We start from the raw sequence: 27,856 nt of genomic DNA on the forward strand, positions 1-27,856 counted from the left end.
AAAAAAAAAAGGAAAGTCTTGGTTGTCACAATGTCAAACTACACCCAGCAGAAAGAAAAGCTTACTGTTAGGAATGGATGCCGTGAGTTCTGCAGAACACGGTTTTCTGTCAGCGTGTGCGCTACTTCATCCTGAAACACAAGCAGAAGGGAGTCAGCAAAGGGATTCCCCAGCTGAGGAGTCCATTTAAAACACTAATAATTTACAAGTACTCAGAGAATCTTTGGTATGACCTTTCCCGAAGGCTGTCCCAAGTTTCCCATCTACTCACCTTTGCTACAATCACTTCCTTCTTCAGAATTTTCATAGCATAATACCGTCCAGTTGCTTTTTCTTTGACTAAAATGACCTTTCCAAAAGTGCCTTTTCCCAGTAGTTTAAGGTATTCAAACTCATTCATTGTCTGTTAACAATACAGATAAACAAGAACTTAATTACATGAACTAAGTAGTATATTACTTCCAGACTAGATTTTCTCATTCACATGAGAATACGTTGCACCTGTGGTGTTCTTTTTAACCCTTTTGCTTAGTAGAATTCAGCACTAGACACGATTCTTCCACAGAAATGAATACTTGTGCACTCCCTAAGATAATCCATCAAGCTATTTAGGGAAAAAAGTAAGCTTTCAATTACCAGAATACTCTTTCAGATGACTCAACACTCAACTGTGCAAATACCACTCAACATATTATTATTAATCCATAGGCATTTTGAGCACTTTGTCATTGCAGACACTCTATAGAAGGCACATGTTGTCCTGATATCAGGGATTAAACCCATACTTTTTTTCTGATGTTGCCCACCTCCTAAAGAGACCAGCATTCTTGTACTTCATGGAACAGAACCAAAACCCAGAGGCAAAAAGACTGCCTCACAGATTAGCCATTCATCTTTGTCATTAGGAAAAATCTTGGAAAATCAGAATCTGTTCTAAGTTAAGGATAGCCTCTGTACTGTCATGTCAATGACCACTGCCAACACGGCAAAAGCAAGATTTATACAGCCAGAGGCTACTGTAGCCTTGACTGGGGAGAAATATTAAGATGCTCCCAACAGCAAACTTCTTTCATATTCTTCCCTAGAGCTGAATGAGAAGAATGTCTGCTAATTTTTCAACACAGTTGATGCCAGGATCCCAAAATAATTTTTTTCAGAAGAATGTGTTTATTTGACCAACAAGGTGGTTCTTGCATTTCTATGAAGATAAAGATACTGCTCTTGCTACGCATCTACATTCAATCAAGACCACAGAAGCCTAATGGCAGCCTAATTCAGAGTGACATGTAAGAAGCCACCTACATCAGTCTAAAACCACTGACATGACACAAGGCTGGCACATACTTTGTGGTGACACTGGTGGAAGGCTTTGTGCTTTAAAAACTTAGTTTTCCCCAAACTGACACATGGTCAGATAAAGACACAAAGAAACACCTTCATACAATCCACAGGGCCCACGTCATGCTGCCATTCACATGGGAGAAGGTTCTATCATTATTTTTTTTTCCTTACAAGACCAGGTGGGAACACTTTGGAAAATGGAAATCTAAACAGAAGACCATGAGGGCATAAGAGATAAATGAAGCAAGGTTGAAGACAGATACCTAACAGGGAGCCACAGAACACAGATCACTTCTGGCAGATACTTCTTTCATGGAAGGCCATTGTTGAGATGGCCATTGTTTGAGATGTTCAGACAATGCTGTGCCTGATGCCCAGGCTGTAGGAACACTATGGACAGGTACCACAGCTGTCTGGGAATTACCTTAAACTCTAAATCCAGAGCAGTTAAATCCACTGGACCCATCCTAAATCCTGCTAATCTACTGGAATATCTTTGCACCAGCCTGCAAAGAGTTGACACAGTCACATGGTCCATCAGGAGTTATGATTTCAACCTCTATACAACAGGAAAATAGGCAAATCAAATCTAGATCTGAGCTGGCCTGGAAAGCCATCCAGTAGGGGCATCTGAACTCAGAATCTCAGCAGAGCTAGATAAGCTTTGTCTGCTCAGCTCAGACAATTGTTTCCTCCAGTAGCTACATCTACAATCAACTGTGTAGTTGTTAGGGGAACAGATGTGTCTTGATGGCTATTTCTTGTCTACATTGCAAACACCTAAAAAATGTTGTTATTCCTGCTATGCTCACTTACCACTTTGTGTTTTGGCTTTGTCATAGAAACCTCCATTTCTTCTGCACCGGAATTATCACTGGGAGAGCCAGATCTAAAATCCATCATCTCTTCCTCTTGTTTCTTGAGGCTGTCTGCTACTGTTTGGATGGCTTTTGTCCATTCTTCCCTGGCAAAATACAAGCAAAGACAATCATTACTTATGACTTGATTACCACCTGCCACAGCAAGGGCTGACAAGGAATACAGAGCAACTAATGCTCTCCAATCAATCACTGCAACATACAAAGAATTCTGTGCATTTTCAAGCACTGCAAAATGCATTTTTTAAGAGCAATTCAAAAGTGTATCTTTATTAATCATACTAGAAACAAGAGACAATTGAAGTCCTCCCAGTCTGGATACAGTATAAAGGTTTTCAGACAACAGAATTTGTAACAGGCATTCAGTCAACAGCTCAAGATATGACCTGGTGATACAGAGATTTACATAACAAAATCAAAAAGCAAAAGGCTCCCATGCAGCACAAAGCAGTTAAACACAGCTTCTCCATTCCTGTGGTGCACTGAAACACATATCCAACTGCTGGGGGCACTATGCCACCTCTTCACACACAAATCCTGAATCTTAATGGCAAGGGTATTCTAGGCAAGCTCAGGATACTTAGGTTATTCCTCTGTTGTAAAGATGAAGACAGAACTACAGCAATTCCTGTGTGAATTTTAGTATAAAGTCAGGAAAAGTAGTGACATCTTATCCTAGGCACAGGTCTTGGTTATGAAAAAGTTTTCACAGCTGTTTCAGCAATGGGTGTTCTAATAGTGAACCCTCAGGCTCCTACAGAGACTACTTCCACTCCAGTGTCCTGTGGGAAATTTCACACCTTTGGAAACTACTGAAGTGGAAGTTCTTGGCCTTCATTTCACTGCAAATTTATTGAACATAAAGCATACAACTCGCAAGGGTCACAAGGTTTTGGGATAGACTTTTACGGCATAGATGGACTGATGACATGTTTGGTGGACTGTGTGAAATTTACCATGTTTCACCATCTTTTGTGATCTGTAGAGAATGGGACATAGTGGTTTAGTGGATATTTTCTGTGTGCTGGCTAACCTCTTCTCCCAGGTAAATACTTTGCTACTGTGGCAGGAACAGAAACAGCTAATGCTAAAAGCTATGCATAATCTGCAGTGAAGTCATGCCATCCCCATCAATGTCAAAATTTTCACTGGTTCTATAAAATTATTTAAAATAGTTTTAAAATGGTATCTGAGCATAACGAATTTCACTTTAAGGAGAAGAGGCAGGTCATTCTCCAGATGAAGAAAAGTCTACAGGGAATAAGTACCCAACGTGAGATTCTAGTAAAAACTTCACAAATTGCACATAAGGTCTTTCCTGCCCTGTGCATGTTTTGGTTTGGGTTTGGTCTATCCAACCCTGTCTAGTGCAACAAGGTGATGCTAAACATTCCAAATATCCTCCCTATACTCTCAACACAGACTACTTCATTCACTATCACAAACACATTCCCTCATTTACTAGTCATTTTTCATATTCAGAACAACAACAAAAAGTTTCTCTTCTGTATTTTTCTCTCTCCACCTCTCTTAAAAAAACCTGCTGGTTTAAAAAGGCACAGAGAAAGATAAAGGCGTATCTACCTTCATATCTCTTTCAAGATTTGCTATTGACTTAACTGGGATCTTGGCCTTCATGAAATGAGTATCTTTGATTTCTGGGAGACCAGAATTTCACCCTCAGCTCTTACATCTCAAGTGTACACAACAGAGGTGACTAACACTCCAAGCCCTGAAGTGTCACAAAGCTGAGTTAATTGGCTAGGAGGGAACAAAACAAAACTGAAATACAATCTTCCTCCAAGTGGAAACTGTTATTCACTCCTTTTAGGGTCACTGACCACAAAGCTACTAGAAGGAACAAGGATCAGTTCCTTTTTCGTTCTTTAATTTAATTTTACCTTCTTCTGATCACCATAATAGACAAACAAAAACTTTGTCTACAACAGTACATGCAAAGGCTATGGAAGAAAACAATCAAGGAATAATAGGCAGAATTTGCTGATTAAAAAAAACCAAAAACCCACCAACATGCCAGTATCACATCTACAGAGGACAAGGGTTTTAAAATACCCCTTCCCCCAGGGCAACAGTACCAGAATAATTTAAGTTCAGTTCCTGAAGATCAAGTAAATATTTAAATACTCAGTAGTTGTCAAATAGCTGTGCTCAAAAACTGTTCTCTCAGGAGGTAAGAGATCAATTCTCCAATGACAAGAGCACAGGATGCATGCTCTTAGCTTTGCTTCCTAACAGCTGAAACAGAATCTGCACCTGCAGCAGATAACTATCACTTTCATTATCTCATCTGCATAAAACATTAGCAATCAGCAATGATACAACTAACTTTTTTCTTTAAAAACAAGGTATCTAAAAAGATTTAAAAGGTCAGCATTTTGACACAACTCAACTTTGCCTGATTCTCTATTCCACTCTTGTACACCTTTCCAGAAACTCCCAGATCAGAAACTCTTCATTTCATGTGCCACAACATTTCCAGTGAGAAATAAACCTCAAGTTTCCAGAAATAGCTACCTGATTGCTGGTACATACCTGCACCTGTCCATTTTGGATATCCAACCTAGCAATGCTTCATTTACAAATACTACCCAGAATCCACTCTCTTGAAATTCCCCTTCAATGTATCTTTTATACTGCAATATGCGCTAAAACTGAGGCACTCAAAAATTATCTGTTGCTTCTCAGTCTCAACGTACATCATCTGACAAATAAGAGCTTCAGCAAAGGACTTGCTATTAATGCTAAACACTTGCATCTGCTTTTGCAAGTAGTTTATGTATTAAATATGAATGAAACATACCGCTCCTCTGGAGTCTCCACATGAAATGTTCTTTCAATGACTGTGGTCCACTGGAGGCATCTAATGATAAATGTGTTTGGTTTAGGTCGTTCTGTCTTCATCAGCTGGCACTCTACCACAATCAAGGAAGAAAGAGTCATGGTACATAAGCAGGTTTAAATAATCATTTGTCTTTATTTTTATCTAGCAAACTGTTGCAATTAATCAGCTATAGAAATCTCTGTAAGTACTTCTTTAGGAGACTTGAGACAATTTACTGTGTTGATGAAACCATGTGATAGAGAGCCATCTAAGCAGCACTGAAATCAAATTCTGCTTTGAAAGGCTCCGTGTTTTGTTGGCCCATAGAGGTAAGTAGAAATGTGATGTGATGACACAGAAGCTGTTCAAGACTCAGATCCCACACTCCAAAGGTCATCCAGAGCAGAGCACAGGGATGAAGTCAGCTGATAATGCAGCAATTCAATCCACTGAAACTTTCCTGACATAAAACCCTGTCCTTGGCTTTCAAGTTGTTGCTAGGGCTTGTGTTTGGTCATTTGGCAGTGACCTGATGAAAATTAGACTCAGCATTTCCAGGTCTCAAACACTAGAGGGAACATCACACTCCCAGAAAAGACCCCATCCAAAATGCCATCAGGACAGTCAGAGTCAGACACTGTACAGACATGCCAAGAGCTTCCACCTTTGCCAGTATCGAAGCACAACCTAAAACACTAAAGAAATACAGCTACATCCAAACCCACCACTTCCTTCACAAAAATGCTCTTGAAAGCTAAGCCTTAATTTCTTTTTTTTTTTAATCACACCTATTATTGTAAGCTTCATAGGATGTTTTGAGTGTTTATCCTTCGAATATGGGCCTGCAAATGCACCTAATAGAAGTACACTAGCTACACTAGTATACTGAAAAACCAAAGAAAATCAATGAAATTACCACCAAAATGCCACATTTTTCAGATCTATATGAAGAGAAAATCTAATGCTAATTAAGAAGCTCCTATATTAAAGGAAAGTCAAATTATGACATGAAGTAAGTAGAGGTAAAAAAAAAAAAAAGAGAGATAATTGGGGATTTTTTTTTTATTACATTAGACTCTCTTCCTTGCAGTAAATGAAACCACAAGCTTGCTATTATTTGGCCTTCAAGTTCTTAACCAACTTCCAAGTAAATAAAAAGGCACTATGAAGACAACAAGAAATTTCTGCTTATTGCTAGAGCTATGAATATCCTTCACCATCAGCACTGTGTAAGCTGAAGGTGGAATCTGGCCAGAGCAACAGCGCACATTACTTCAACTACACTGGCACCACCGGGTTAATTTTATTATTGTGAAAATTTAGAATGCTCAGTTTTAAATTCAAGCTCTTAATTAGCACCAAGATAAAATATTTAGCAGCAGTGTTTTTGGGCGCTGTATTTTTGGCAATATATTTCATGCCTCATTTGCTACTGGAATTATAAGCTTTTCGTAGAGTAGCTTTGCATTTTTCACAAGAAAATCTAACTTTTCTTTAATAGCATGCTGAGGTTATACTGCATCCTACTAAAGCACTGCAGTAAGATATGAGAAACTTTATTAATGAGTCATGAAAAGGTTTTAGTGTGATAAACAGCACTCTTTCATTCACCAAGATTAAAGAACTTCCACACTGTGCTGCCAATGTGCTTGCAGAGCGCCAGATTTAGCCTCCCAAATACCTCCATACCTCCAAACACAACTGCAGGAGTTGGCTCTGCCCATTAAGTCTGATTCTGATAAATTCAGTACAAAAGATCTCATTCCTGTTTCCAGATTGCCCACCTTAGCCTAGCTGCTCAGCTTTGGTGTTGGTTTGCCTTCTCTCATTTTTGTCTGCTTAATGGGATTAGATTATGGCTGAGGCTGTCCTCTGAGACTGCACAATGCAGCCCTATCAGATACTGATGTGGGCTGAAAACCTGAAGAAAGAAAATAGGCTATTTCTAACCTTGTGCTAATCCATAACTGTTCTATACTTAACCAGAAGTGCAGCATTACAAAGAAATAAATAGAGGTTTTGCTTACTTTTTAAAACAGATTTTAGATTCATATTTAGTGTCTCAGATTAAGTACTCTGAAGTAGCAGCACAGATACTTAAACCAGCCACAAAGTCTAAACTTAAACCATTGAATTTCAGTGTAATAAACTACACAAGCCATTAATTTTCTGTCATACAAGGGGACTGACTAAACTTTTCCCCTAAACCAGCACTGTCCATTGATATTTGTTAAAGCTTTGCTGATCCAGCAATCTTTAAGCCATACAGCAAGATGAATAATAGAGATTTGTCAGTTAATAACCACTATAATTCAAGTATGTCACATAGAAGCGTTTTGTTTAGAGAACAATATGCTGTCTAATTACCCTGCTCAATCATAACAGCACATATCAAGAAATACAGAAGGCTGTATTTTTAAATTGCTTTACCAAAGTGCTATACCACATAGGTTTCAGAAAGTTTGAGGCTACCACATAGTTCTCCCCTTATACGACAATCACATGGATTTTATCAACAAAAGGATGATGCTGAAGGTATTTCTTACTTTTAAAACCAATTCTGTACTCTTTACCATAGTTGGCAAGCTAAAGAAGCACCAAACTTGTCTTCTATAATCACATACCACAACATGCACCACAACAGCAGAGCACAGATGCAGATGCTGTATAACATTAGGTCTGATTTGTGGCATGTTTGGGGGTTCTACTACGAAAGCATTCACATTTCAAATACAGACTGAGGGTCACTTACCCACTTCCAAGACAGTTTTGCCTGTCAAACAGGCCAACCTAAGTATTTCCCATTTTCAACAAAGTAAGTACTATAAACAGCAGCTTGTTAAAAATGATTTAAATTGCTCTAAAGAACCTCTTGATTCTTTCCTGGCCTTTGGTCTTTTAAAGTAAGTAGGACAGAGAAATTGTTCCTAACAGGAATAGACACCAAGGCATTGAAATGTAAATTACCATTTTGTATTTGAAAGACACTTAGTATTATCCCAATGACTTTCTAAAATGTCACAATATTTGCTTCCACAGCACTTAAACTAAAAGGCAGATTACTTGCTATGAAAGTGTCAGACTCTGCCCCCTATATAATGACATCACACCTAAAACAGTAATGGCAAGAAGAATCCTTCCCATTCCTGCTTTGGTTTCTTTAAGGAAAGCAATGGGAAGGGAGGGGAAAAAAGAAAAAAAAAAAAAGGAAAGAAAAAATGTGTATTAGGCAAAAAGAATGATGAATAAATAAACTTTTATAAAAGCAAGCAGGAATATTATGCTGAGGTGCTCCTTATTCACTATTACCACCAGATAAATTTGTCCCCCAACATCTCAGCATGGCAGAAGTGAGTTACAGACCTGGGTTTGTAACAGCAGAGAAAAAAACCCCACCCACTAACCTGGCCATCCCATTACCTCTGATAAATGCTTGACTGCAGACATGCAGTCCTGTCCCAAAGGGAGCACTCACACTGTTAACAAGTACATTTTCAGCTGTACATCATAAACACCACAGTCCACCCTCCTTTTTGATAGTGGGAGAAATAATCCTTTCCGACAGGAACAGCCTCTCTCTCCATGTGGTTTTTCACAATATACTGCTCTTCTCAGCTATATGGTTTTAAAGGCTTATAACCTAATAGACAGACATACATGATAATCCGAGATTACAATCAGTATGAGGGCTACTTATCTCTCGGATTTACAACACAGGCTTTATTGGTTATTTATCTGAAGGGTCTCTGGAGCGGAACTATTTAGAAGGAATAATAAAAGCCTGTACCTATCTTACTAGCGGTAAAGAACACAAATATGACTCAAAAATCACAATTAAATGCTCAAACATCATCATTTGCACATGTTGCTGCCTTTTTTTCTCTCTGTTTCCTTTTAGAATCAGTCAGCAATAAGTAACTTCCAGGGAAAATAAACTTAGTAACCATATAATTAAATCACAAATATAGATATATGACTACTTTAAATGGAATATGAGGTTAAATTAAGTTGTGGGGGTTTTTTAAGTGAATCTTTCTACCCATGGAGGACCACAGAAACAAGTTTTCAAAGATGGATGATCAGAACCCTCAAACTGAAAGAAAAAGACTAATTTAGAGAAAGATGAGACTGTCAAGCATGTGGAAAGCATTCTATTTATTGGTAATATTTTCTTCACACCTGTTAAGAGAAAAGATAGTGCATTAAGTATTTCCTACCTCTCACAGGTTGACAAAAATCACTTAATATGAATTTTACACCAACAATAAGAAGAGTCCCTTCCCCTAATCATGAAACAAAAATTTTAAAATCTACTTGCAAAGATAAAATAAGCCTACATTATTTTACAGCAGAAGAGAGTAAAGATTTTAGTCAGAAACATGGGACCTCTTCCAAAGAACAGACTGACAGAGACAGCCTGCCATCTCATTAAAAAAAAGAAGAAAAAAAAAAATCTAGTTCACTAATTAACAAAAAAGTCAAGGCTATCATTGCCTCCTGAAGGAAAAAAAAAAAAATACTATTTTTTACAAAACATTTAAGCATAATTCTCCTCATCTTTCACTGGCAGGAGGCATCCACAGGCTACCTCTGCAGCACATGGCTGCATTCAGGCCTGAGCCTCCTCCACAGGCAGCTCAAGTTCATTCATGCTAACTTGACAAGTTACCCCAAATGAAAGCATCAAGCAAGCAAGTTCAAAGGGAAAAACCTGTGGTGCAAAACACATCCAAAAGATACAAATGTGGAAGGTACCTAGAAGAGAACCGCACATCAGGTGCTGGCAGCAATGCATGTCAGTGCCTATATAACAAATTAAATCCTGGTGGGGCAACAGCTGCTTCTATAAGCCCAAAACCCCATAATGACTTCTGGCAAAGAAGCCCTCCCCTAATCATCACGGCTTTCCCAATCTGCCACTGGTTCACTGGGGAAAAGCCACTGCTAGGAACATCTTTCCACCCACCACCATCACTGCAACCCCTCTTACAGAGGCTACTCCTTACTCTGTAGGCATGCGTTGCATCTTTTTTGACAATGTTCTGATGCCATGGTAACAATTTATCTATAGATGCCAAGATGGGCTCAAAATGCCAAAAAACCCCACACCATATTGCTGTTGTGAAAACTCATTTAAGTCAACCTATTTTGAAGGCAGCTTGGACAAAGAGAAGGCAATGGGCACATCTTTTTTTTACTCCTTAGCACTTAGCTGCAGTAAATAATTATCTTAAGTAGTGCAGTTAGCAGCAACAGGATAGAACTGTCCTGCAAAAAGTGCATTTGTTAAAAGCCTGTGGCCACAAATCAAGTACTGAACTAATTTATAAATTAATGGCTTTCTGCTGCTTTTCTTTACCTTCTTGATCCACAAGGAGATACCAGTCTAAAGAGAAAAGTACTGTGTCATTACTGAAATGAAAACACTACCACAATTCTCTCTGAAAGAAGACAAAAACCCCCAAAGCACTCTTGGCATCCTGCACAGAGGCACCAGGCAACAGCATGTCCATTACTTAATCCCATCATCAGCCAGGTATATGTTGCTACCAGCAGGAGGGAAAAAAAAGAACATTTGCATTAATCCCTAGTGCTGCCCAGCCCTCTTCTGGGCCCTGGGTGTTGCAAAATAAATCTGTTGGCTTAAAGGTCAACTTCAAAGATGAACCTCACATATTTCAAGCTACTCTGTAATGAAGAGGGAAAGCCCCTATCCTTCTCTCTGCAGAACTTCACTTCCACTAGTGACCAGGAACACAGAACAGATCATTGTTAGTAACAGGTGCCACAATGATCTATTTTAAATGGTGGAACAAGACACAGGCAGATCATGAGACAGGAAAGATTAAGAATAGGAGAATATAAAAGCTGGAAGTATACAGTGAAAGGTTAAAAACATGAGCAAGCAAAGGAAATTATCTTCAGAGTCTTCTATCACATCCTGTGCTGCAGGCACCTGAGCAAAGTCGGAAATGTTTGCATAGCACAGAGTGCAGAGGTTAGGAGATGTTATTATTTCCAAAAACCTTTTGTTGGCTCCAATAGAAGAAAAAAGGGTTTGATTAAGAAAAACTGAGTGTGTTTCATCAAAACCAGTGCTCACCCTGCATTCTCTCATGCTAACAATCAAGTACCTTTGACCTATGTCAATACCACTTGAATCCAGGCCAGATAGCAGAACAGAGGCTGAACCACTTCAGCTGTGCCCACTTGCCAAGTACCAATACATATACCTGGGTTGATTTTCACTTTAAAACACGCTGAATAACAGACATACAAAACATTAACAAATCAACTTGTTTTATCCCCTAACCAGAAACAGTAAAATTAATAGAAAACTGCAAAAAAATGCAGAACATCAAACCTACACATGGCAATCATTCCTGAGAAACACACAACTGATGTTTACCATCTCACATTTAGTGTTTAGATCCATGGCTCTGGGCAGATTCGCGTTACTGATGCAGCTTAATGGCACCATGACCATAAAGAGACATCAACCCCGAAACTGGACAAGGGAGCAGGTAAAAACACTTACGAGCTACTGAGAAGTTATTTAAAGGTGATTCTCGCTGGTCAACATCTTGTGGTCGCTCCTTGTAGCCAATGAATGTGCCATCGTTCTTTAAAAGGAAATACCGTGGCCTCCATGTTTTTATGTATTCTCCTGCAAAGAAAGGATGGGCAAAGGAAGAGAACATAAGAAAACACCTCAAAATATTGACTCATCATAATTTTTTTAATTACTGAAACTATATGTCAGCCTGGCATAGTAGCACTTTTAAGAGCATTCAATTCATTCCCATACAAAAAGTAGAAAAATATAGGCACTGAGTCAGATACTGCTAGTGATGTTAAGCATAAAAATGTGACTTCACAAAAGGTAAACAGCAATGTTTTGTTCTTCCATCCACTCAAATTTCCATTCAAATTCTGCAACATCTGCCTTAAATGCATTTAAATTAAAAAAAATAAAAATCAGAGCAGATGTCCTATGTATTATTTTTGCTATTGTCATTTTTCATACTGACAAGTGAAGAAATTTTTTTCATTTACATTTTGCAATGCAAGTATTTTAAACAATGGGTAATTTACTAATTAGTCAACTGCTTTATCAAACCAACAGTCACTTTTAGAACATAAAAAGATAATTCTCTGGTTAAGTTACATAACATCACTCACTTCTCTCACAACATTTCAAGCATGAAACACAGATGATATATAACAATATGAAGGGAAAAACACTAGATGATGTATAGCTACCACAAAGAACAAAACAAACATCTATTCCTTTGTCAGCAAAAAAATCCCTAGCTCACAATTGCTCATCTGAGTAACCTGCACAGGTGACAAATCGCGTGACTGCTACAGCCATGTTCAAAATGTCCAGCAGTGAAAAACACAGAAGTTTGTTAGAACCTCAGTTATTTAGGGGATTTACTCAGCTGGGCTTCAGGGAAAGAAGACAGGGGTTCCATTTGCAGCTCTTCTGAGTGCCTTTGTGAATGTGCCTCAGTTTCCCCCTTTGCTCATTGTTCACATTGCCATTTTCTCAAGACAATCTCTTCAGAAGCTCAAAGAGCTTTATGTGGTGCCGAGGTGGCCCTCTAGGTGCTACAATATACTGTAGTAATGTCTCTGGTCAGCTGAGTAACACCTCACTCTAGGTGCTATTTCAATCAGGCTATCAGCCACACTTACCCAAATCTGCACACTCCAAGAATAACTGACTTCAAAAAAAATAAAAGAAAAAGAAAGTGGTCACTACAAAGCACCCCACAGCTGGGCAGCAGCTATACTCTCTTCCAGTACGGTTTCTCATTTGTTTGTTCAGCATCAGGGAGAGGACGAGAGTGCCAAACTTCTCTCTGATCTGCTGGGGCAAGAGCACAGCTGCATACCCCATGATGCTGTTCTTGCAGTGGCTGTGTACTCAGTGCTCACGGTCTCATAGGCTGGTGAGCTCTTCAAAGAGCCACAGAGAGCAATAAGAGAAGATTCCCCAGATATGTATCTGCTACTCTCCTGTTCTCCCAGGTTCCACTCACACCCTCTTTTCCTGTTGCTCGGCCCTCCTCTGCTGGCAATTTCTCTCCCAGCAACGTGCACCCTGCCTCAGGAACTCCCCTGCAGCTGCTTTGCCTCCTTCCTCTTCCCACAGACCTCTGCTCCTGTGGTACCGTTTCGACCTACTTCAGGCACCAGCTGTGTCATTTCTTCTCTGTTCAAATTCATACTTTTCTCTGCTGCATGGAAGCACAAGGAATTCCAATAGTTCACATCAAACAGCCATGGGCCTGTGCACCCCAGGCACTGCTTTCACCTGTTTAGTCCTTGTTAGGTTTTAGTTTTCCAATCTACAGCAAAAAAAACTAAGAGGTAGTGAAGTGGCAAATAGAGTCACACAGCTACCTTTCTCACAGCAGCCATGTCTGCTGAAAACACCCATTTGCACTGATATAACAGGGCATGGGGCAAGAAAGAGAAGATGAAAAGGAACGAGCACAAACCTTCTCAATCTTGTAGAGACATCTGGTATGGCTGTGTTATCCTAACCTATAAGGGGTTTACAAAAATGTCATTGCTGCTTTAGAATTTCAGAACTTGCCTATAGCTGTCATGGCTTAACATTTATAAGCAAGGCAGTAAATGTAGAAGGTTTTGTTGTCATCAGCTTTTTAATTCTGACCTTAATTAAAAGCTGAAAACTTTCTTGGATGAGTAGAGATTATGAAGCCTTTCACATTTAAATTATCAGTCTAACTCAGCCCAGATCAGTGAGATTACTCCAGTCTCATTAGTATTACACCACAGATGTGACCACAGGGACGAGAAGACACATGGCATGCTCAACCTAGCTCCTGACTAGAAGTTTGCCAGGTAAGTGGGTCAGGGAAGCAGCTATCCAGACTATCACAATTTTCAAATGCACTGCTACATACCCAACTCATAGATTTTCCTTCTCTTGCATGAAGAAGTCCCAGGATACCAAGGAATGATCATATACCCCTTATCGTACCTGCATTCAGGACTTAATTCATATTGGATGGGGCTAAAGAGAGGGCAAGACAGAGTTTCCATTTCTGTTACAGTCACCATCGCTGGAGGTGTTTAAGAAAAGACTGGATGGGGTGCTTGGTGCCATGGTTTAGTTGATTAGATAGTGCTGGATGATAGGTTAGACTCCATGATCTCAAAGGTCTCTTCCAACCTGGTTAATTCTATTCTAATCTAAATCTATAGAGTCTATTCTAAATCTATAGAATAGAACAGAATAGAACAGAATAGAACAGAATAGGTTGGAAGAGACCTTCAAGATTGTTGCATCCAACCTATCAACTAATCCAACCCACCTAATCAACTAAACCATGCAACCAAGCACCCTATCAAGTCTCCTTCTGAACACCTCCAATGATGGTGATTCCACCACCTCCTCGGGCAGCCCATTCCAATGGGCAATCACTCTCTGTGTAGAACTTCTTCCTAACATCCAGCCTAAACCTCTCCTGGTGCAGCCTGAGACTGTGTCCTCTTGTTCTGGTGCTGGCTGCCTGGGAGAAGAGACCAACATCTGCCTGTCTGCAACCTCTCTTAAGGTAGTTGTAGAGAACAATAAGGTCACCCCTGAGTCTCCTCCTCTCCAGGCTAAGCAACCCCAATGCTATATCTCTTCTCCATTGATATTTATAGAATCATAGAATTTCTATTTTTTGCAGACTCTGAAATTATTATCTGGTTATTTTCAATGAAGTATACATATTTTACACAAAATTGCATTGTACTGTCACAATAGACTCTTCCTCTTAGATTGCATGCTTATGTTTGCCTTTCATACTTCCTGACAGCTTTATACCACCAGTCTGTTTCTCTGTCCAAAACACATCATCCAACAGGATTAATCACACAGTCTTTTAAATGGTGCATTCCACACATATATAGTATGCTCCTCCACACTTGCTCACCATTCACTCTTTCAGTGTGAAAAATCAAGGATTTTATTAGTGACACACATTCTACTTGGACCTTCCCTTATCTGTTGCTTTACTTGATCCTAGTTCCTGATCCATCGTTTTATATTTGCAAATAATTTGATTTTCAACTTCTTTTTTTTTCCTTTTCTACATCTGGACTTAATAAAACTTGTAATATGACAAGCATAGACATTATTGATTATTGCTCTTGCCAAGAATAGTGTGAGGCACACTGCAGCATCTGTGGTATAAATTTTATTATGTAACATACTTTCGCATCTTGCAGCAAAGCGGCAAGACGCTGCCTGGTCTGTTGACTTCCCCATCAGATAATCTGTAAGTACAATTTTACATTCAAGCCTGAGCAGACTGTCATTCTTCTGTAGAGCTTCTGAAGCACAGACTCATCAATGGAGTCATCAAGAAAACAGGCAGTGTTTACTGTTCAGAAACAGGTTTATATTTTTGTGATTATCTAAACCACAATACACTTTCTACAACCTGTGAAGAGGACCACGTTATGGCAAATCTGAGTATTTTGGGCAAAAAAGGAGTTTGCAATAAGGACAAAAAATAATGATGTGGAGCCTGTGGGACAAAGCTGAGAAGCATTAACACCTTTTCCATCCTCCAATATTCTCAGTAAGCTGTCATGCCTGAAGAGTGAACTGAGCTGTTTCATTTTTTGCCCTGTGCTTTTTGTTTCTGTTGCGGTTTTGTTTTTAAGAATCATAAAGTTACTTGAAGTTATCAATATTAGTAGTTACACAGTCACACTAGAAAGAACTGTACCATGTACAGTAAATGCAAGCATGTGTGGCAAATTCTATCAGACAACACTAAAAAAAAAAAAAAAAAAAAAAAAAAATCCACCATGGAAAAGTGAACAATTTACAAAGCAAAACATTTTTTCCTCTGTGATTCATTGCTTGTGTAATGCCCTGGCACAGCCTTCTTTGTTTTCAGTAACAGAATGCTAACACTGCAGAGACAGGAAAGCAGAAGCATGGGTTATAAATCCTACACATAAAATCCTGGAACCAAATAGACTCCTCTGTAGCTTGCTAGCCTTATTATTTAAAATCTTTATGTACCATTCTGTTTACTCCAAACAATTTCCAAATTGCAAAGATTCCCAAACTGTACATATCTGGAAATACACATTAAGATTGTTAAAGACCAATTTCCCTTTATTGCCTTGTGTCAGCCCCCACACACTGAACTTTAAAATACTTAACACACACTTAGAACGTAAATCCATCCCAGGCCAGAAAAGCTTTCGCAAAGTAACACGTACTGCAAAGTACACTTACACCTGACTATTTCAGAAAAAAGTTAAACACAAAACTCTTCTGGTTCATGAAAAGTTAATTCTGCTGAGGATTTACAATAACGCAGGGCTAGGTTATTTTCCTCTCCTCTCCACAACAGTATCTCACCGAATCTGGAGCTGTCTACCACTGATAGAGTGTCTAACATCAGAAACAGCTGCCACTCCCTGGGAAGCTCACGGGGTAAGTGGAGAATAATGAGCAGCAAGCACCAGCAGAACAAAAGAAAATCCATCTTTATTTACCAACTGCTGCATGCTTGTTGCTGCATCGAGCTCATTCAAAGCCAACACCACACCCTTTAATTCAGGACAGCCTATATTTAAGAAGCCTCTGCCTTTTTTTTTTTCTTTGTTTGTTTTAATCAACTCATAACATACCAATGGTTTGAAGAAAAATCATTAGGTTAACCAAGTCGGCATCCAATGATACCCTTGATATTTAGAAAAGCACTTGATTGACCATTAACTCTCCTATGCCTCAAATTAACCAGCACAAGCCCAGGACCACCAACTCAGTTATATGAAATGCACTCAAGTAGCTACCACAAATCTATGGGTAAATAATGCATTAAACTTTCTACGTGGAGCATCAGAAGTAGCAACATTAATGACACTTAAGGTTAGAACTCAAAATATTAAAGCTTTTGAGTTATGAAAGTATTCTCTACGTTCCCACACACTCAGAAGATGTATGACATTCCTTAATTGTACAGCACTGAACCGTCTGAAGGAAACACGAAAGTTATGCCAATCACAGTGTTAATGTGCCACTGGTCAAAGGCGGAATGACTCATTTCTGAGACTTCAATGGCCGTGAGAAGTGGTCTGCATCCTGTCAGACTAATAAGGTTTCGGTGAAACAGATGCCAGCTTCCTCAAAGACGCGAAGCTTTCAGGAGCTGCCATCTCGTGCGTGCTGAAGAGCAGGACAGGGATTTACAGTTAGTTTTTGCTGCCTGAGTAAATAGGGTAAGTGTTCACTTGCTTCAAGACCGGCTGAAATCAAAACAGATTCGGAAGAAGAAAGCAGGGCTTGAAAACTGACCTTTGCATTTCTAAAGCACTCAGAAGCAAGCCCCTTGAAATGCAGCAAGCTAATTCTGGACCTTAATGACTTGACACCAAACAATTAAGTCTAGGGTGACCCAAATGAAAACTCTGCAGTTCAAATATGTTGGGGCTTTTTTAAAAATAGCTGCACAGACACCCACCAGGCTGGTGCAGCACTCTTCCCTTTCCTTCACAAACTGTCAAAACAAGATATTTAAACACAGTGCCAGGTTTTTGGTAGATTGGGGAAAGGAGAAAGGAAGAAAAGAGAAGGGGGGAGGAAAAAAAGGTTATGCTAATGTCTTTCTCAACACTTGCAGAGAGAGGAGGACCTCTGGTTTGTCTGCCTATTCAGAGGCGCAGCAAAGGGGGCTGGTTCTTTGATTATTTTTTTTTTGGCCCCTCTCCGGACGCCTCCGCGCCCGCCTCCAGCGTACAGCTGCGGAGGCGACGCCCGTGCCCTGAATCTTAATGAGGCGGCTGGGCCTGCCGCCGGGGCTGCTCCCCAGTAGGGAGGTCAACCCGCAGCCCTGGGCCTTGCTTTCGCCAGGCCAACGCTCCTCAACTCCCAGCCCGGCTCCTCTGCGCCTGTCACCACCCCAAGGCGGGCTCCCACGGTCGCAGAGGGCCAATTCAGGGCACGGCAAATCCGCTCCTCGCTTTATGCTCCCTGGGGCAGCTGGACGGTCGTGCGGTGCACCGGCTGCCCGCATGGCCGTGACTGACGTGACTGCCAACAGGTTAAGAAGAAATGCCTCCTCCTCCTCCCTCCTGCTCGGCTCCAGCTTTTCTAAACCTGCTGCCTTTTCTCACGCTCACAGAAAGCTACAACAGAGGGCACCTGCTTCATTACCATATCTTGGGGGAATTTGAGAAGGGAGGGAATGAAGAGGGGAGCTGGAGGTGGGGCGAAATGGGACAGCTGAGCAGTCTGGCCTTCCAGCGACAAAGGGAGCCTGCGAGGACTGCTCCCGGTCACCTGACACCCGACATCTGTAAATCAACTTCAGAGAGCAACAAACAGCCTTGGCTTAGCGCCTTCTACAAAGCTCTGTGGGCGCGCTCTGTAGAAAAATAAGTGTATTGGAAGCTACCTCAGTCTTTAGTTACACAACAGCGCAGATGGGAAATACCTAACGAAGGCAAGGAATGGGTGCTCTGATTTGTAAAGCTAGGCCATGGGAGAGATCAGAAGTCAGATTACGGAGAGAGAAAAACACAGTATCACCCAATACTTTATCTATGCAAGGAATGGACAGCTACCACGTACATCTGATTCCATCTCTGTCAAAGGGTTTGAGATCATCAGGCAACGCCACCACCACAGAAGAGCACACTTCTGTATCTTTTATCACTGTATTTCAACTGTATGGTTATGTAAAACTGAAACACAGAGGTCTATCTTTTTTTTTTTCCCTCTTTTTTTTTTTTTTTTTTACTGCTGAATTTCAGTTTAGAAGGTCAAAAATGTTGCCATACTGCTTACAGCAATCAATTTAAGCAATACCAGATATTCCCAAAGGAGTGAAAGAGAATTAATCAGCATGTAAAAAACTCCTTACTCCTACCTTTGGCACAGCTTAGTCAGGCTAGTCCTAACCTACAGCTGTCTCCAGTGGGAGAAGATGTAAATGAAGTTTCATTAAAAGCAGCAGTTTTAAGGATAGCCACATAAATTACAGGAACAAATAAAGCAATTTCTTAAGTTACGCTGAAAAAAAAATCTCGGAGTGAATTGCATCTCCACTTCCTTACAGTGGGAGCAAAAGGACTCAAAAGTACTATGAAGTGTCCTATACCGTTGAGAGAAATCTTTTCTGTAATATGCTTGCAAGCAGCTACAGCATTTTAACAAACACAAACGCTCCTGTAACAGAAAGAACTGTCACAGATTCCTTTCCTTTTGAGAGGTGCCCAACTCTCTCATTTATAAATATGGAGATGTCAGATCCACTGAACTGAATTAAGCATGCTTGGAATAATATTTCTTCCCAAGTAATTTTTACATTGACATTATGAAGGAAAATAGCACAAGCAGGTAAACAAGACACTTAGACTAATAAAGCCTCAGCAACTTTTTCAGTATCTTCCCTTAAATAAGTGACATAAAAAACAACTATTTCTCGAGCTCAATCTGAAGTTAATACAATCAGTATTTCTGCAAATCAGGTTTTTAAATGCACAGCACGTATTTATATAAAGGGTGTGACTTAATCCTCCAAAGATTTTATGATCCCTACTAAAAATACAAAGAAAAATAAAACCAAAGAAAACACACCAAACACCACACCCTCATGTATTTGAACAAGGAAGGGCTTTTCTAGACATCATCTGAAAGCTGATTTAATTATTTTACCTCTTAGCATAAGCATCCTTAGCTATGAATCTTGCACTTATTTGAACACATGCCTTATTTGAATATGACGTACCCAGTGTTGTTGTTCAGTAAATCCTGCCTAGAGACTGACAGTGTGAGAGGGGACGATGCAAAGAAAAGCACAAACGCCAAAGCTCTTATAGAGATCACACAAAAAAAGTCTGAATGTGCAGTTCTTAGGGCTGCCTACACATAGAGGATGTTCAGGAAAAGCATTGTTAATTGATTGAAAATTTATTTTAGGTCCCTTCCCTGACTCTGTCCCATTAAAAAAAAAAACACAAAACAAAAAGATTAGGAAAGCCAAAGACTTAGGCAAGAAGGATTTTTATGATCCACTTATTTGCTTTGTGAACATTAAATCTAACAAGTACTCAGCAGAGGCTCCCCATTAAAATCCCAAAGTTGGCAAAGCTGTGAGGTGAGCTGGTAACTGGAGGGAGGTGGGAGTACATAGGAGAGGAAGGACACAGCCACACAGAAAAAAATCCGCACTGAGGACCCATGAGTCCCTGGCTTGCTGCTCTAGGCGAGATCATTGTGTCATTCACAAAGCCAACCAAAACCTCGGGGAATTGTTAAGAAATGGTGAAAAAAAGGCTAAAGGACATTAGGGGAAACTCATGGAAACAGCAGCTTTTCTGAAACAGATGATATGGACCAACTTCAGAGGCATTCTGAAACAGGAAAAAAGGCTCTATTTGTGAAAACTAAGCTGCAGAACATGGACTTTTTATAAATAAGCAATTTATAGAGGATAAGAAATTAACACATTGTATTGTTATCCTTTAGCTTCTTGGTTTGAGTCCTAATTTTCAACATAAATATACAGAATTGTTTTAGGCTACTTACAATAAAAGATCTACCAGTATTTTGTGATCATGCTGCGCATCAGGAAATTTCTTAAAAGTGCCAAAGGAAGGGGGGGAAAAAACCCAACATATCAATGCATAATTTTAAATATGTTTATACAAGCAGTTACTGGGTAAATATTTCATAGAAAGATGCATAACAGTCAAGTTAAGCAAATATTTCAAAGGCAAAACTAAGAAGCAACACAAAAAGGGGTGTACTGTTTATATGGCTGAGGCTAATTTGGATTTCCTTCTTTTCTTTGTCACTATCAAGTCTGCGAAACCATGGAGGAGCACACAGAGACCATGTTAGTTCTAATAAAAAGTTTCCTTTATCTTGAGCCATTTAATGTCCATCAATGGAAAAACTACAAGTACTTCCCAGAAGGCAAGTTCCAATATTTGTTATCATGGCAACCTCCTGGTTACGCCTCCAAATTTAGTATTCCACAGATAACTTTTACTGAGTCACTACCCTAAACCCAGGAATGGAAGTCTCCTCCAGATAACTACAGTGCCTGTCTCAATTCAGAGGAATTTTGCAAAATAACTTCATTGCATACTGAGAATTTATTAAAAAACCTTCACCCCTGGGTAACTTGAGAGCAAACAGCCACTGTAGCTCTGATGCTAAGCTTAGCACAGCAACACAGGCAGATGAAACTTTGCCAAGGATTTTTGTGACTTGGACTGAGGTGTGTTGCCACCATAAAGATGAACACAATCAATGCTTGCTGTCTCTCAGTGTTCCAGGCTCAGCTAGACACATTTCTGTCAATTTAAGCACTATTAAAATGAATTTGTTTTTACAATACACAGTACAAAGACTGAGCCTCAATATAATCAGACAGCAAAATTCCTTCTGGATTTCAGTACAACCACAATTTATCTGTGTAATATTGAAATATATGTATGCACTACTAAAAGCACATACATATAAATGTGACTCAATTTTTGAAATCCAAAGTCAGATCATCATACCTCTCCCTAAGAGCTCCAGCTCCAGGAGAGATGTATTCCAGGCAGTCAGACAAAAATCTGTTTCTTAGACAAGGAGGAATGAAATAAAGACCCATCTACCTTGACATTATTAACATGAGTTAATTTTCACATTGCAACAGCATCTTGGTATGCTAAAGCTGTTTCTGTTTGTTTTTAAATAAAGCTTCAAAAATTAAAGGTATACACCACAAAAATTAAAAGCAGATGCACACAGAAAGACAGGAGCTTGAATTGCACTTTTCAGCCTGTGGTGCCCTATGCTGTTGTTTTGGGAAGACATGGCCAAAATTCCAATCTACTCCTCTAAAACTGCTCCACTTCCCAGGGGGAAAAACCAAACAATATGCCCGACCCCCACAGCCAGCCCTAAACTCACACCAGTTTCCATAGGCATCAAAACTGGCACTTGTCCCATCAGATTTGCAGAGGTCAGGGACTGCTTGCTGCATCAGCCTCACCTTTCCTTTGCACCTGGTTTTCCAAGCACAGCACAGCACACCATGACTGCTCCTCACCATGCATATTTCCCTCTACCATCTGAATCCTAAAGGCCCCATCCCACAACTGAACACAATCTGCTCTCTGTAGTTCACCTTCCCACTGTTACTAGCATGTTCCGAAAGAACAGAAGCAAAAGAAACACCAAAACACATCCTTTGCCTAGCCCAGTTACAGCTACCTTTCAGGTATGTACGAGAACTTACAACTTCAGCAGCTGCTCAGGAAAGTTTGATACCCCCACTTAAAACATGAGAACACCAGAAAGCTATAAATTAAGCTTTAAACTCACAGGAGATTTTTGTCTTGTTTATAAAATATTTTTTAAAAAAAGATAAAAGCCCTAGAGGTCACCTGGGGTAATGTTATTGAAGAAGGTCATCTGGGGCCACTTCGTGCATTAGGGACTTCTGCAAGGGAAGGTAGAAGAAAACCCTTCACGCAAACCCCACTTTGTCATTTGATGCTTAGCACACAACTCTGGTTACAGCATATTCTTCCACTGGTCCCTGATCTGATGCTATCAGTTCAGACAGCAGCTGCTAGGGGCTCTTCTGCTGCCCCAGGGGTCAAACCAAGCAATGCCACCCTGAAAAACGTGTTGCTGCTGCCAGCAAGGCAGTCAGGGAGCAGGAAAAGGGGGAGGACAGAGGCACCTTGTGCCAAGGAAGAAGACTGTGGTACACGCAAGCCAAGATACAGCTACCACAATTCTTTTTGAAGAATGCTTCATCAGAGAGAAGGATGCTGTCAAAGGGACAAACTGAGGCATCCTCAGTGCTGGGGCTTGCTGGGCAGGGAAGGTGCTGGGCAGCTGAGAACACAGGCAGTGAAGGCAGAGGTGGCAGCCTGACACATCCCAGGTCACACTAGCTGTGCCTGTGCCAATTGCCAGTCCTGGTACTGATTCCGACCCAGCAGCAACAGGGGCAGCTGGAAGGGCAGGTTGTGCCCAGCCCATGGGCAGAGTAATGCTCCCCATTCAGGGCCTCATTCTTGAAACATGGCCAAGTCCAAGCAAGTTTAAATAGCAAAGCTACATCTTTTAAGTACATGTGCACACGTACGTACACTAGAGCTAACAGAGCCTGGCCATGAGTACACAACATTGCTGCGCTGACCTGGCTGATTTGCAGGCAGAATCATTGCTCACAGTGAAATCTTCCAAAGAATCAGCCCATCCTCTGGTCTGAGTAAGCTATAAAGTTTAGATAATTCCCAAATTAATGATTATATGCCTTGATTCTCCCCTCCTCCTCCATACTGTTGAAAAAAAACATCTTAACATCAGGATTACAGTTTCAGTATCAAGTCAACAGACATAAAACAAAGTTTCAAAAAGCAGTCACCAGACACTTTAGTGGCTAATTTGCAATTATCTTTTATCCACAGCACACCACGTGAATCTTTGTAATGGGCAGGCCTTCTTGCAAATTATAGTTTTCTAAATGAAGTCATACTTGGGTACAGGAATTGGAAGGTACAGGCAAGACCCTCTAAACAAAGTTTTAAAAAGAAAAGAAAAAAGAGAACAAAGGACCCTGTAAGAATTGCTATCTTGGTACTGCATTTTGTGATAAAATTGCAGTTCAGTGTCAAAATTAACTAAGCACACTTCTACAACTGGGTCACCATTATCAGTCTGAGAAGCTGTTTTTCTGCATACTTTTCTTCTCACTAGAGAGTCCAAATTTCCTACTTTAATCATCTTCCCTTTTCCAAAACTGTCTCCATTATTATAAATCCTCTCATTGAACCTTAAATCAACAAGTTTCTAGTTCTAGTTATAAGATTCAATTTTAACCGATGCTGCTTCGCAAAAGTACTGCTTTCTCTTGCCCCTCCCTAACAAAAATGAATTCTAAATTGCTATTCTCATAAAGAAATATGTCCAATATTGACAAGAGTCCTATGAAGAATTCTTGAGGGCCTGCAGAGACTCTTGTACTTAACTCGAAGGTTAAGTTTACAGTAATTCATCACACAAAAATCAACTGCTCTGCAGATTAGGGCTCCTGCTCCATGCTGCAAGTTGGTATTTCTATCAAACTGGGGGGGGGGGGGGCGGGGGCAATGAAATAGCTTCATTTCATCAGGCATGCTTCCCTGTTTTAATCTTTAAAAAGGAAACTGTAAACAATAAGCTGCAAAAACACTGATGATGAAAGAGCAAAAGACATATAGGGTGGGGAGGGAGAGAAAAGGAATTTTTTTAAATGAGGCTTAGCCTTACAAACATCGCTGCCTTTCAAAAAGGCAAGATCCAGCAGTATTTACACCTTCCTTTGTACTGAAGTTTAATAAACATTTTCTCCAAGTTACCAATTTTGAGAAAATTGCTGGATAAACACTTGTGTTAACCCAGTTACATGGCTCAGTGCCAAATGTAATGCCAAACTTCCCAGTTGCAAAACGAGCTGTTTTTACACACCAAAGTAACCACGCAGCAGGCCTGCCGAGCCTGAAGACAGCTGACAGAGATGACTGTTGCTGTCCCCCCATTGCACCGACATCCATCCAAATACCAACATCTGCTGTGCTACAATTTACTTTTTACACAACATTTAGCAAAACAGTGCCTCTGACTGCAACATCATTAAGGAAGTAACAACAAATAAATCGCAAAGTCCCATCAGACAGTTGTAAAATTAAAGCATAGTTTGTCTTGCATACACTGAGCTTTAGTTCAGATGTATCAGACTTCAGAAATAATAAGCATTAGAATCTGTTTTCTTTTATTAAACACACAAGACAAAATTCTGTAAACCGTGGCAAGTGTAATCCATCATTAAAGTGAAAATTACCATTTTGAGGATATTGACTTGACTCAATAGGCAGAGAAGCAGATGCCTGGGAGGCAGCCTGGCCTGCCTGGTACCATTGCAGCAACTCAGACTAACAGGATTACACTATGCTTGGAATCATAAAAGTGCACTCCCAACTTGGGGCACTGAGAGGGTGTATTTGTGCTTGGCAGGTAAGGAATTAACATTCCTAAAAACCAAAGCACCTTTTGCTTTAAAAACAGGAGAAAGCACAGGAGTCAAGGCAACGGGATGCCACTTCATAGAACCGAGGTGGCAAGGCAGGCTCCAGTAGCAAGTCCTGTTACAAATTCATAGCCTGGGGGTTCAAACTGGGATTTAAGCTTCTAAGTGAAAGTCAAGTTTGGTTAGCGGTTCCACAGCACTGCCCAACACACTTCACATCGCAGAAGTCCCTGTATGATCTTGTGTCCTCCAATTAGTTGTCCTTTTACACTGGCATCACCCAGGATGCTACAAGTCAAAGTGGGGCAGCACTGTCATCCTAACACTGCCACAGAGCTTGGGCTTTCATTGACACACAGCAGAAGAGGAGGAAAAAAGGCGAATTTTAGTCTTTAAAATTATGACCAGTTTTCAAAACCAATTCTTTCTTCCTCCTATCCTGCAGTACATGAATGCAAAAATAAAGTTTAAAAAAACCAACAACTCTCTTTTGGAAGGCAGATAATGCATGAAAAATTTCATCAAGAGACAATTTAAATTCTGTTAAGCATCTATTAAATGGTCTTCCTTCAATATTTCTGTTCCTCATCACTTTTAACACAAAGATCACTTTAGTTTCAAAACGTAACCTTTTTTTGGTGGGAACAAACACTCCCTCCACATCTCCAGACAATATGTCTGTCAGGAACAACATATTCAACACTCAGCTCAAGATACAGGAACTTGGCAGGCTGTATCTCAAAGCAGTTTCACCAAAACAATACAGGTTCCCTCAAATCCCTATCAGCGTAATAGTGGAAGACAGTAATATTTCAGATAACACAGGCAGCAAACATTTTGGTAAGTTCAGTTGATATGCTTTATCCAATATGCAGATAAAAACAACCACATCCACCACTAGATCAGCAAGTCTCTAAATAATTCAGGATAAAGTCAAGGGGTTGGGCATAAGAAATACTTCTCGGAGTTTTGGCCAGTTGATTTTAGTCAGATTTTATGACAATCTATATGATGCATATCATGGAACACAGGAAAATGTCTATGTGTACAACCCTTCCCAAGCAGGGATTTAGAGGACAGTCTCCTCTGTGCTGGCTACCATGTGTTTGCACAACATGAGTCAAGGTCCATTGGAAACTTATCTAAAGAGCTGCTCCTGTGCAAACTTTAAGTTCAACCCCTGAGTTCAGAACTGAAACTCTCTTTGTTTGTCCATTTATCCCCTGGCACGGTTGGCTTTTTGTCAGACAGCTTGTATGCCACATTGCAAGTCATTTCCCAACCTCTCTGCTCCACCTCCGTCCACACGCTCTACACACACTCTAACCCCTCAGCAAATGTTGCAAGAGAGGAGGAAGTGTTTCTGACAGTTTGCATACTCTTCACAACAATTTTATTGCAGGGTATAAATGTTTTCTCCTGCCCCTCAACCCTACTTGTAAGGAAACAAAGCAATACAAACAAAAAAATCCACCACTTCCCAAACAACTGAATGCCCTAAACCCAGCAGCAGGAAAGGGGAGGGATGGGATGGAGAAAGAAACAACTAAGAGGTTGGATTACACTGAAGTTATTTTTGTCTTTTTTAAGTGGATGGACAGAAACAACTAAATATGGAATTTATCAAAGCAGGTGAACAAGGAAGATGACATAAGCCACATGTTTCAAGGAGTAAGAAATAAATGAAGTACACTCCTACCTCCCATCCTGGCCCCAAAAGCTTCATCAAAACACATTTCAATTTGCATGAGCAAGATTTGATTGAACAAATAGTCAACTCACCACAGCCTTCCCTTTGGACATGTGGCAATGTAAATGCTAAGCAGATACGTTTCCTGTCTCTTACCTGCTTGTACTATATATACACAAGTGCTATGAAGTCCCCGTTAAAACGGAGAAAGGTTTGCACTCTTCTGTGGCATCTGGACAGAAATACTTCCAAAGAAAGCATGTTTGTGTGTACAGCTGGGTAATTAAGTACCACTTGACATCAAACGTTAAGGAATGTTATGGTGTCAGTGGCAACACAAAGGATGTGGTTTCTACAAAATTTAACCAGTTATGTCAAGGACAGTTGCTTACTTCTGGTCACGCTGCAGTCCACAGCTTGCTCAGAGTAACTGCTACAGTCATTTGAATTTCGCAAGTGAAAATCCATTCATATGTATTTTAACTCCTTCCAGGATCTGAGTGAGTGTGTGAAATGCACTAAGCAACTACTGCCAGAAGAACATGCTCCATTCAGTCACTGTGAGCAGCCAACACTGGCAAACACAAGTAGCAAGTCTCACCCACGCTCTTGGGCTCTCAGAGCCTGCAGCCAAGGATGTAAATAACAGCGTTTATCAAGGACATTAAGTGCTTTGTTGGTATGCCCGCAGTAGTGAGCAAGGAAACATTCAGAAAAAAGACATGGCAGCAGTCAAGCCATGAAATCAGTAGAAGCCACACTCGCATCAGTGGTGTAACCTACCACTGGGCTTAAAGAACAGAAAGCTTTTACGCAGAACATTTCCCTTCTTCCATCTGTGCTCCCAGTTACCACGGTATCCAAGAGCCCCACAGCCTGAGCTGCATTTGTCCTCACAACATTCCTGAGAAGTAGGGAAGTGCTGTTATCACCATTTTACAGATAGGGAACTGGGGCACAGCAAGATAAAAATAACCTTATCTAAGATGATCATATAGGAGGAAGTTTTTGTCAGAGCAGGGGAGGACTG

General features: G+C 40.3%; 1 protein-coding gene across 3 annotated transcripts in view; it reads right to left on the reverse strand.

Annotated features, from left to right (window-relative positions):
* Positions 1 to 27,856, reverse strand: part of AKT1 (AKT serine/threonine kinase 1) — a 72,811-nt gene that overhangs the window by 21,386 nt on the left and 23,569 nt on the right. For all 3 annotated transcript variants that reach the window (XM_068160255.1, XM_068160254.1, XM_068160256.1), the window contains exons 3-7: positions 11,600 to 11,728; positions 5,041 to 5,152; positions 2,158 to 2,305; positions 272 to 403; positions 66 to 131 (exon numbers count right to left, since the gene is read on the reverse strand). In XM_068160255.1, coding sequence (XP_068016356.1) covers positions 66 to 131; positions 272 to 403; positions 2,158 to 2,305; positions 5,041 to 5,152; positions 11,600 to 11,728 — 587 coding nt within the window. The remainder of the gene's footprint in view (positions 1 to 65; positions 132 to 271; positions 404 to 2,157; positions 2,306 to 5,040; positions 5,153 to 11,599; positions 11,729 to 27,856) is intronic.

The sequence above is a fragment of the Melanerpes formicivorus genome, unplaced genomic scaffold (genome assembly GCF_026170545.1).
Source record: "Melanerpes formicivorus ecotype bairdi unplaced genomic scaffold, bMelFor1.0.p_v2 SCAF_48, whole genome shotgun sequence".
NCBI lineage: Eukaryota > Metazoa > Chordata > Aves > Piciformes > Picidae > Melanerpes > Melanerpes formicivorus.